Source organism: Lissotriton vulgaris, unplaced genomic scaffold (assembly GCF_964263255.1).
Source record: "Lissotriton vulgaris unplaced genomic scaffold, aLisVul1.2 SCAFFOLD_715, whole genome shotgun sequence".
Taxonomy (NCBI): Eukaryota; Metazoa; Chordata; class Amphibia; order Caudata; family Salamandridae; genus Lissotriton; species Lissotriton vulgaris.
Genome location: NW_028241568.1, coordinates 636,047 through 647,467, shown reverse-complemented (window position 1 = coordinate 647,467; position 11,421 = coordinate 636,047). Strand labels below are relative to the sequence as shown.

The window sequence follows — 11,421 nt, the reverse complement described above, 5'->3', positions numbered from 1 at the left end:
GCAAATTAGGCACATATAATCCCAAAGGCCCAGGGCTGCCAGGTAAATGAGCCACAAACCTTCATGCCAACGGTAATGGTAGCTTGTGAGGTGAGAAAGAGTAATATAATGTGAAAATTAGGAAACACCGGTACTCAAACTTAGTACCTGAGTTTCCACCTGCTGGGAAAACAAATTTGGAAGGAGGCCTATCTTGTTGTTGAAGTCCTCTTTCTATGTTGCCAGCAAGAAAGTTCCCATGAGCCTAGAGCGATTTAGTCAGCACTGAACAGAAGCTCTGTGAAGAGAAGCTCCTCACAGAGATGGCAGCTGGACACTATGAAGAAAATGAAAGTGAGGGCTGTCACCATGAGCAGGCGTGGAAATGCAGGCGTGAACTAGGCAGGTTCACTAATGCCTGAGCTCATGGCTCAGACATACAACACACAGCACTGCAAGAGTTTCAGGCACGTCACAAGGCAGGACTTGGCTCTTGTTAGTATAGAGGCACAAGGCAGTGGATGCAGCCGCACAATGAAGAGTATCACTAAGGCCTCAAATGGAAAATAAATACTGTCACTGGTGTGTAAGACGCTCTGCATTAAACTGCAAGTAGTGCTCAACCCAGTCAAAACTCACCAGTTTCACCACTGTTATACTGTCCGCTGTTACGGCGGGATTTTTGATCTCTTATCAGATCACTATAGATCTAGATCCCAACTCAGGTCGACTGAACCTTTGTTACCTGTCATAGAGTAAAAAGCAATCCACTACTAGGTTAATCAGTTTAAGACTTTGCACAACTCTGAAGAACCACTTACTACGAATAAGTTTAAAAGTTTTATTATAAAGCCAAAGATAACTGGAGATACAAACATCTCAATATAAGGTTCAAAAGATACACTGGCATTAGTACAAACATGAATTCTCTAAATGTTCTTAGGCGACAGAAGAATATCACCAAAACTAATTCAAAGATCATCAAGGTTGCAAGAATAGACACAAGTTGTAACTTGTGCGACATTTACAAAAGGGAAGGAAAATCCAAATTAGACTGTCCCTACACTAGACTAAGTGACATCCCTACTTAGCAAGATCTTAACCTAAAAAGGTGTCAGCCGTGGTGACTTCCAAAGAAGATCACTCACTTTCCCTTAGTCTTTGTTGTAAATCTGTGCATCGCAGTTATGCGCAATCTGCCTACCCATCCGCTCTCTTAGGTTCCTCAGGCCATCTGCACTACCTCCACCCAGGGGTGCTGTTCCTAATACAAAATCACAATTACAGTAGAAACGCCCCTCAGAGACGCCCCTCACGTACACCCCTCACTTGGTGTCGGTTCTGGCTTTTTCCATGCTGATACTCCTCTGGGCTCATTGTTAGCGTTGACCTTGCTTCTCAGGCTCTTCTCCGGCAAGACGGTACCCCCCAGGAAATTCCTGAACCCTCCTCCAGGCCTGTGCCTGTCTCCCAGAACAGAGCTCTATTCATCACTCTCTTGATTGGAACCTCCTCGCACCTGCAAACAGACACCCATGAAGTGGGCCCCAAATTCCGGCCTCCAGCGTATCTCCTAAGTCGTAAACCTTCGAGCATGGTTCACGATTTATGCTTAACACGACCTGATTCTAACTAGCACATGCAGATCAAAAGAAACAACCTTATCTCTTCAGGCCTACTAGAATTACATGAAACGGGCCTGTGCACACTATGAACCTTTATTTCTCAGCCTAAACAGTATTCTAACTTATTACAAACAACTGGTTATAGGGAACACTTCTATAAAACGTATATTTTCAGTTCTATGATCAATAATACTTTGAATTATGACAACAGTAATCCATATCATGTGAGATTGTAAAGACACGTATTCTTTCTCAGTGAACTGCCATGAGGCCTACACATTTCTACGTTTAGCAGCATTACATTCTCCTCTGCAACAGCCACATAACATGGAGTTTAATATCATTCTAACATCTCTAAACACTCCTACATTAGCTTTTCATACTGATATATGCACTCTATATTAATTAAACACTCTTATATGTATGCACTCTATAAATTCGACACTCTTATATGTTCCTTTAACTAGACTGGTGCAACGTGCTTGTAAATATGGTGCACCTCTACATTTTACTTGATTTGCGCTCTCTCAGTTCCCCCCTTTGATGACCTTTAGAGGTCATCACCATCACAACACCATCCCTGAGGGTATGAATTGAATCAAACAGAACTTGTTGCAGTGCTCCCTCGCTTCATCATCTCTAGAGCCCTCAGACTCCTGTACTGGTTATCCTGCATCGCAGCTAACCTCTGCTCCTGCTCTCTCATGGATCTTTGCAACATATTTGATCTATACCATTGATACAGCCGCACCAACCCCCACAATGTGATTACACAAATCACTATTATGATGATAGGTTTCAGTATGTACCAAATGAAACCCTTCCCTAGGTTGGCAAACCAACCTCCAACTTTACCCATTCCATGACCCACTTTTTCCCACACATTCACCTGTGTCAGATCCTCAATCTCATGATGAATTTCAGTGATGTTCTGTATATATTTTTCAAGAGGTTTTGAATTGTCTGGAATGTAAGTGCAACATTCCTGGACCTTCAAAGCCTTACAGACCTCTCCCTCTTTTGCTAACAGAACGTCTAGAGCAAGTCGGTTCTGGAGAACCATTGCCCTTATCGATTGCATCTCTCCCTCCACCAGCATTAGTGATCTAGCAGTACTGGCGGACAACATATCTACAACTGTTGCCAATCTCCTAATCTTGACATCATTCAGTATTATCCCTAAAAGAGGGAACATAGCACCAAATACGTCTCCAATTACCTCATCATTGCTTACATCCCTTCTCCCTCTGGCTTGAGTTCCTCCCTCTATGATTTCTAGATCCTTAGTATGGTATATTTTGGGGAAGACAATTGCTAAATAACATGATCCGTACCAATTATCCGGTAGTTTCACCTATGCATTTCTTCCACAGACAAAATATACATTCGGGATCACCTGCATTCCCTTCAAGAAATCCTTTGTATAGTATTCTATTTGGAAAGCATGTTCACAACTTACTTCTCCCACAAACACATTCTCATAGTAGGTTTTACCCCTGTATATACATAGTTTCCCTCTTTGCACTCGATCTAAAGCTATTGGACCATTACTACCCTTCCTTTTGTGTGACTTTTCCTCCTCGGTCCAATCTGTTTTCCATTGGCCCGAAGCCTTTAGGATCTTCTGCCTCCTATTTCGATCATCCACCTGCCCTATACATTTTTTCTCAATTTCTGACACTTTACAAGTCAAATTATTTCTTCAGGCATATGAAGTATCCAGCGTTCTCCAAGGAATGAAAAATGTCCTTAATCGATCTTCACTCTTATAATAATCCCACTTGTTCATGTGCTTGTAGGCCGGGACCTCTGGTAAAACAGCGTCAACGTTTGAAAAATAATACTCAAAGCTATTGCGTCTATAAAATATACTAAGCAACAAACTACATGTGATTCCATAAGTCAATGGAAGATGATGGTACCTAATACCTTCGTCTACAGAGGCTGGCAATTGCATGCAGACATAGCAGTCCTTTGCATCCATAGCATCAATGTATTCATAAAGTAATTTAGCATATGCATTTGATTTGAAATTTCCTTGTGATTCATCTACATGCAACCTACGAGTTTCTGCTGCTAGCAAAGCTTTATCTTTCTCTGCATTGTCCCCCCTTTGACCAGCAGTAGTAGGTTTCGGTGTCACTACAACTTTTGCTTCTTTTGTTGCCTTCTCTTCATTTTCATGTCCCACTATATATGATACAGTAACTACTAAAACTATAAGAAAAATGATTCCCACTAAAAGTGTGCCTACTATGCATTTTGCCTTGCAGTTCGGGTTGCCGGCCTCCATGATCTCAAGACAGTGTAGTTCTATTTTTCTGCCACAACACAAAGTCTCTTTTCTTTGCTCCTTCAACGGTGTTTTCTTTGCTTATTCGGTCTTTTCGAACCATACCTGGAAGCTGATAATCCCTTTTGCAAGATCAGTCTTTTGAATTATAGCAACAGACAACCCTAGCCCTTCTCCGTCCACTAAATGGAAAAGTCCCTAAATTTCTTCTTCTTCCACTTGGCGCTAGGTTATCTCTCAATCTGTTTATTTACAAAGTCTTTATCAGTCTGTAATCATGCGTGTTCCAGCGGCTCTAATCACGTATTCTAAAATTTCTAAGCGAAGAATGATCTCCTCGAGTGCTGGTATCGTTGGACCAAAAGTCGGAAATTCTACTCTGTTTAAAACCAGTTCTCTTATTCTGCTCAGATAAGGAGGATTGGGGACAGTGAGTGTCAGCAACCCTTCGATCTCAAGTCCAGGTACCAACAACACCACTTCCAATGTTATGATTGGGTCAGTACTGGTCACTGTCACTTCCCTCACCCTCCCGGATCTCCGTGCACTGGACATCTGCTGCTAGGTAGGTCCACTCAGGAGTGGCGTATCTACTGCAGGGCACTCGCACCCTCCTTGATCTTCTTGGACCCTCCTGTTCTTGATTCTGTGCACCTTCGTCCAGATCTGAGTCTTCAGATATAGGAGCAAGAGTTCTCTCTGGAGTTGGCTTCAAGCTCAGCCTCTTCTTCCTTTCAGGCCAACTAGCTTCTCCACGCCTTCTTCTCCTATTTCTTGTCCTAACACTCGGTTCTTGATCACTTTTGACTTGATCAGTGTCTAAGCCGTATTCACAGCAACTTTCTCCTTCTGTGGCAACTTCAGTTTCACTGTCGTCTTGTCTTTCTTCCGCTTGATCTGAAGCACTCCCAGCTTCCTCCGACACCCCCACAGCTGGACTGATCCCCTCTAGTGGTTCGCCGTCCACAGCTGGATTTTCATCTGTGAGAGGAGCTGTTTCTTCCAGGGGTGCTGGAACTCTTCGAGTATGGGAGGCGTGAATCCAATTTGGCAGCCCTCCACACTTCACGGCAGTATTCGTTGTCAGAATTATCTGGTAGGGCCCCTCCCAGCGCACGTCTAGGCAGTTCTTCCGGACGTGCTTCTTCACCAGCACCCAGTCACCAGGGCACAGGTCGTGACATAGGTCTCTGGAAGATGGAGTTTCAGCAGCCTGCACCTGAAGAGACACAGAATGAATGACATCAAAAAAAGTCCCTTGCAATAATCCAGGATCAGATCATCTGTGATATTCAACAAAGCTGTAGTTGGAACAGATGGAAGTCTCATTGCCCTCCCCATTAGAACCTCGTGTGGGGAGAGGCCTGTTCTCCTGTCTGGTGTACTACGCATACTCATGAGTACCAAGGGCAGGGCATCAGGCCAGCTTAAGGACGTCGATGAACACACTTTGGCCATTCGGGATTTTATAGTTCCATTTATCTGCTCCACAATCCCCGAAGCCTCTGGTCGATAGCTACAGTGCAACTTCTGATCAATATTTAATGCAGAGAAAAGCATCTTCACAACTTCACTGTTGAAATGTGTCCCTCTGTCTGATTCCAAAGAGGTCGGCACCCCGAAGCGTGGTATTAACTCTCTAAGCAACAACTTTGCTACTGTGAGTGTATCGCACCTGCGTGTAGGGTATGCCTCGACCCATCTGGAAAATATGCATACAACCACCAGAACATACCTGAGGCGGTTGCTTTTTGACATCTCAATAAAGTCTAATTGCATTCGGTTGAAAGGCCCACCAGACCTCCCAATGTGACTCAATGTAACTGGTGTCCTTTTCCCTACGTTCAATTGCTGACATGTTACACACCTTTGACACACTGCTTCTGCGGCAACTCTGAACTTTGGGTTATACCAAGTCTGCCTAAATACCCGCAGCATGGCATCTCTTCCTAAATGTACTGGACCATGTATCTGTCGTGCCATTGGACTCACTAATTCATTTGGTAATACTGCCCTTCCATCTGCTGAAATCCACAAATCCATGTCACTTTTTACACAACCTGCAGTTTCCCATGTCTTTTTCTCAAAATCTGATGCGTTCTCTTGCATGTCTTTTAAATCATCACAAGTATCAACTGTTTCTAGCATCATGTTTAACTCTGTCTTTTCCTGTGTCCCACCCACTTCCACTTCCGTGAAAGAGTATCCTTGCTCCGCACAGTAGCGAGCAACCTCGTCGGCATAACGATTTCCTTGGGACACAAAGTCTGTACCTTTGGTGTGTGCTGCACATTTAACAATGGCAATTGCTGCCGCACCTTGTAACGCTTCTAACAATAGTCGCACAAATTCCCCATTTCGAATAGGCGAACCTGAAGAAGTCATGTAACCTCTCTGAGACCACAATTGCCCAAAGTCATGAACTACACCGAAACCATATTGGCTATCTGTGTAAATGGTGACTCGAATTTTGCTACCTGCTAAACAGGCACGTGCCAATGCAATGATTTCGGCTACCTGAGCGAAGTGTACTCCTTCCAGGCAAGTGGCTTCCACAACTCCAGTAATGGTGCAAACAGCATAAGCTGCTCTGAACTGACCAGTATCGTCTCTTACACATGAGCCATCAACAAAGAAAATTTCATCAGGGTCAGTCAACGGCTCATCCACAATATCTGGTCTTGGCTTGGTGCATAGTTCAGTCACATCAAGGCAATCGTGATCTTCACATTCTTCGCCTTCTATATCATTAGGAAGTGGCATCAAAGTGGCAGGATTCAAAACAGAGCACCTCTTAAGGGTCACGTTCTCCGCAGCAAGAATAACTTGCTTGTAGCGCGTGAGCCTATTATTGGTCAAGTGCTGTGTCTTGGTCCTGGTCATTAACAGTTCTACAGAATGAGGTACATACACCACTAATTGATGTCCCATCACAATGCTTTCACACCTTTCAATGCTGACATCCGTTGCAGCAACGGATTTGAGACACCCGGGCAACGCTGCGGCTACTGGGTCTAAAGTAGCCGAAAAATATGCAACTGGTCTACGGGCATTTCCATGAATTTGTGCTAGGACTGACAAAGCACAACCTTCTCTTTCACAACAGTAAAGTGAAAATGGTTTTTCATAATCGGGCATTCCCAAAGCTGGAGCACGGCACAAGTCCTCTCTCAGCTGTAGGAACGACATCAAACAATCCTTGTCCCATGGTACCGGATCACTCACCTCCTTGTGCGTCAGTTTTTGTAAGGGTTTTGCTTTCAGGGAAAAGTTAGCTATCCACTGGCGGCAATAACCAACCATTCCTAGGAACATCCTGACCTCTCTTTGTGTCGTAGGCGAATTTATCTTCATGATCGCCTCTATCCTGTCTAGTGACACCTTCCGCTTTCCTTTTTCAATTCGGTAACCCAAGTACTGTACTTCTGTCAGACAGTACTGCAATTTGCTCGGAGACACCTTATGCCCATTTTCAGCTAAATGGTTCAGCAAGGCGATGGTGTCTATCTTACAAGCTTCTTCTGTTCCTGACGCAACAAGTAGGTCATCTATGTACTGAACTAGAACCGAGTTCTGTGGTAGTACTAGACTTTCAAGATTTTTCTTCAGTAGCTGGTTGAAAATCGATGGGCTTTCTGTATACCCCTGTGGGATACGACACCATGTTAGGACACGATTTTCCAGCTTAAATGCGAAAAGAAACTGGCTCTCCTCATCTAATGGAATTGAAAAGAAAGCCTGGCAAAGATCTATCACTGTGAACCACTCAGCTTGGAATGGTATCTGAAACAATTTCACTGATGGATTCGGTACCACTGGACAACATGAAACAACTATGTTATTAACCCTTCGGAGATCCTGTACTATTCTAAATTTCCCGCTAGGTTTCTGCAAACCCATAATCGGGGAGTTGCATGGACTACCCACGATTTCCTTCAGTATTCCCTGCTTAATCATGGAGTCGATCACGGGTTTTATTCCTGCAATCGTCTCCGGGGTCAATTTGTATTGAGGCGTTCTTGGATATTCAACATTTGGTTTTATCATGATTTTCACTGGTTCTACTCCTTTAATCAATCCTATCTCTTTTCCAGTGAAATCCCATACCTCAGATGACACAGTATCTCTTAAGTCCCAAGGGAGCTCTTCCACCGTCAGGGTAGGATACAGTTCTACGCATACTCTTGAATTTGCAACTTTAAAGGTGGCATCATCGTCGTTAGTCTGTACCTCTACTCCCTGAGGCGTGCAGTATATTATGCAATTTAGTTTGCAAAATAAGTCTCTTTCTAACAGACACACAGGGCTAGAATCACATACTACAAACTGATGTTCATCGCTGTAGTTTCCTATTCTCACTTGCACTGGTTCCGTCAAAGGGTTAGTCATTCTCCTATTTGCGACTCCTACCACTTGAATTGTTTCCCCCGACATTGGCAGATCCGGAACCACGGCTGATCTCAAAGTTGATCGAGTAGCTCCGGTATCTACTAAGAATGTTGTAGGACACCCCGCCACCTCAGCCTCAACAAACGGTCCTCTTTGGTCCACCTCTAGAACTGCCCGAGGGTACAGTCCTCCTCTCTACTCACACCCTGTCCAGTCAGTGGATCAACGTAGTAACACTCTTCTCCTCCTACTAAAAGAGGCATTTGTCTATAGGTCTTGCCCCCTGTCGTAATCTTTGGTGGTTGGCGGAACTGAGCTCGAGGAACCGAAGTCCCCCCTTTGGCCACCTTACCCTTTGGTACTGTCACCCCTTGGACTGGAACGGTCTGAACTTCCTCCTCCTCTACTTCCAGTTCTCCATTTTCAGGGTTATAGGGACACTCGCGTTTCCAATGTCCCACCTGGTGACACTGGTGACACTTTGTCGTCTTTTTCAATGTAGCAAAGTCTATTCTAGGTCTCGGATTTTCCTCGTTGTCCCTATTCTGACTATTTGATCTCCTTCCCATCGTCCCTGTTCCCTGTTGCTGCTGTCCACCCTTTCCAGCCGACTGCATCTGAACCATCATCAACTTCTCCTTAAGTTTCTTTGCTTTGGAATCTATTTCATCACTGCAATACCTTGCGTATCTCAAAATTTCATCCAATGGTTTGTTTTGCCAGCAAATTAAGTGTTGCTGAATCATCAAACAAATATCAGGTCTCAACCCCAAAACGAACTTCGATACAAACTGTCCTATGTCTTTGGGATCCATTACATCTAATCCACTGTATTGTTTGAACGTTTTCAGCAATCGCTCATAAAATTCATGGACTGTCTCCTTGGGTTCCTGTCTAGTTCGGTCTATTTTCACCCAATCTATATCCTTCGGTGGCACCTTATCTTTCAGCCATGTCATCACCTTTTCATATTTTATCATTACTCTTTCTGACGGACCATTAGTACGAGCATCTCTTTTTGGTTCTGTTGTGGGCCATTTGACACTAATTTTGCATGCTGTCCACAAGTCTCCTGGGACCACAATGTCGAATAAAGTGTTCAAATCAATCCACAGTACTTTTGAAATCTTGACAAACCTCTCTACCTGTTTGTACCATTCTACAGGATTCTCTCTTAACTTCAGAAATGAATTGGTAAACGCAGCCAAATCTCCCCTACTCCAGGGCACATGTACATAACTCCCATTCACTATTTCTCGCAAAGGGAATGCCTCCATCCGCAGTGGCCCTCCCTCCGGGGACATCACAATCGCGCTCCGCCTGACAGTCCCTTTCTTGGACCACCTTTCTTCCCATTTATCCAGATCTCTCCATGCTCTTATTCCTGTGATCAGTTCCCTTATGTGTGTTTTTAATCCAGTTGTCCTCCTCTCATCCAGGTCCTGATCTGAATAATGCAACCTATGGTTACCCTGTAATGCCTTTGTTCTCGACAAGTCTACCATATACTTGTCTGCCAGTTCAGACAATTTCTCGTGAGTTGCTCTTGCCTTTCGAGTAATATCCTTTGCTATAAACAGCAGCTCATCTTGCTCGTACATGTCAATCCTTTCTAAAGGCAACGCACCATCTATTATCTCGTCCAGGTCAGATTTTAAACTGGTCACATCGAGCCTTTTTGCCTTTATCACAGCTTTCAGTGTGCTGTCTCTAGAGAGCCCATTTACGTCTCTCCCATCACAGCTCTGAGTCCTACGTCTGGGCTCAGGCGTGTTATGGGGAGTCCTCCCATGCTCCCATCTCTCCAGGTCCCATGCAGTTCTACCCTCTCTTGGTGTATGGTGAAACACTTCTCTACTCCCCATAGTCCCACATTTCCCATTCTGCCTGGTTTCTCTAGGTGCATGGTAAGACACTCCATTATTCCCCATGCTTTCGCAATTCCCCTGCTGTCCATGATCGCTCGACGCATGGTAAGACCCTTCGCGGCTCCCCATGTTCCCGCGATCCCGCTCCTGCCCATGATCGCTTGACGCATGGTGAGACACCTCGTGGCTCCCCATGTTCCCGCAATTCCAATGCTGTATGTTATCGCCAGTTGCATGGAGGGTGCACTTAAAGCTATCCCTGTACTCTTGCGTCCTTCGGTCTCCCTCACTGTGAATGAGACGAGACGCCCCTCTACACTCTGTACTTCTACCTTCTCGCTCCTGTCTACTTCCACCGTGGATATGACGGGTAGCTCCTCTACTCTCCTGACTCTTACCGTCCCACTCCTGACCGCTTTCGCTAGCCCCGCAGTGAGACAATGTCCCATTGCCTCGACTTCCCCATTCAGCTTCCGCTCTTGACCTGTTACTCTGTGTTTCTGTGGCAGCATCCCATTCCCTCAAGTCAGCCCTCAACTCCTTAAAGGATTTCGGCCGTGGTCCTCTCAGATCCATTGGTCCTCTCTGACCCCCCTGTTCTGTTATGGGATCCACTGCTGAATCCAATGGGGTGCTCCATTTTATCGGTCCTTGCAATTGCCTCCAGGCATTTGTCATGTTGTTCCTTCTTTCCATTTCAGCTCTTTCTCTGTCTAGCCGTACCTGTTCCTCCTTTCGCACTTTCTCTGGGTTATAAACCGACACTATAGGACCTATGGTAACGGGTACTTGAAGAGCATCTGGCAATCCATGAGACTCAACACACTCCGTTGCTGGCACCTTCTGCACCACAAACCTTCCGACTACCCTCTGTACAGGACTAGGTTGAGGTGTTTCCTCACCTTTGGTAGGTACCCAATCCGTTATAGGGAGTGGTCTATTCTCCTCTATGCCCAACCTATCTTCCCTTGGGAGCTCGATACCTTCCATCTCCCTATTATACGGAGGCGGTCTATCTATCAACAACCTACTTATTAGGCCATCCTCTGACTCGCTCTCGTCATCCTCCTCTGGGGTTGTCTTTTCTCCTGTAACCTCTCTCACTGGGTACAACTTATCCACTTCAATAGTCTGTACCCTCCATTTCTTGGTTTCCGCATCCCATTTGGCATCTTGTACTGCTCTTACTGATCGTCTCACCCTTTCTCACGCCTGTTCTGATTCCTGTTGTGCGCCGCCCTAATCCACGCATTAAGGGCCTCAAACT

General features: G+C 45.0%; 1 protein-coding gene across 1 annotated transcript; it reads right to left on the bottom strand.

Annotated features, from left to right (window-relative positions):
• Positions 1-254: 254 nt before the first annotated feature.
• LOC147670618 (uncharacterized) lies at positions 255-10,217 on the bottom strand. The gene is made up of 2 exons (XM_086948123.1): positions 9,038-10,217; positions 255-316 (listed from the first exon to the last, which is right to left on the bottom strand). Exons 1-2 carry the CDS (start codon positions 10,215-10,217, stop codon positions 255-257), a joined length of 1,242 nt encoding a protein of 413 aa, XP_086804249.1.
• Positions 10,218-11,421: the final 1,204 nt, after the last annotated feature.

Bases quoted from the DNA above. Each gene is read 5' to 3' on its own strand.
- LOC147670618 (XM_086948123.1), bottom strand. From the start codon at position 10,217: ATGGGGAATAATGGAGTGTCTTACCATGCACCTAGAGAAACCAGGCAG. The intron at 317-9,037 runs GTTTGATGATTC...TTTTCTTCATAG, and splicing joins GGGGTTGAGACCTGATATTT to TGTCCAGCTGCCATCTCTGT.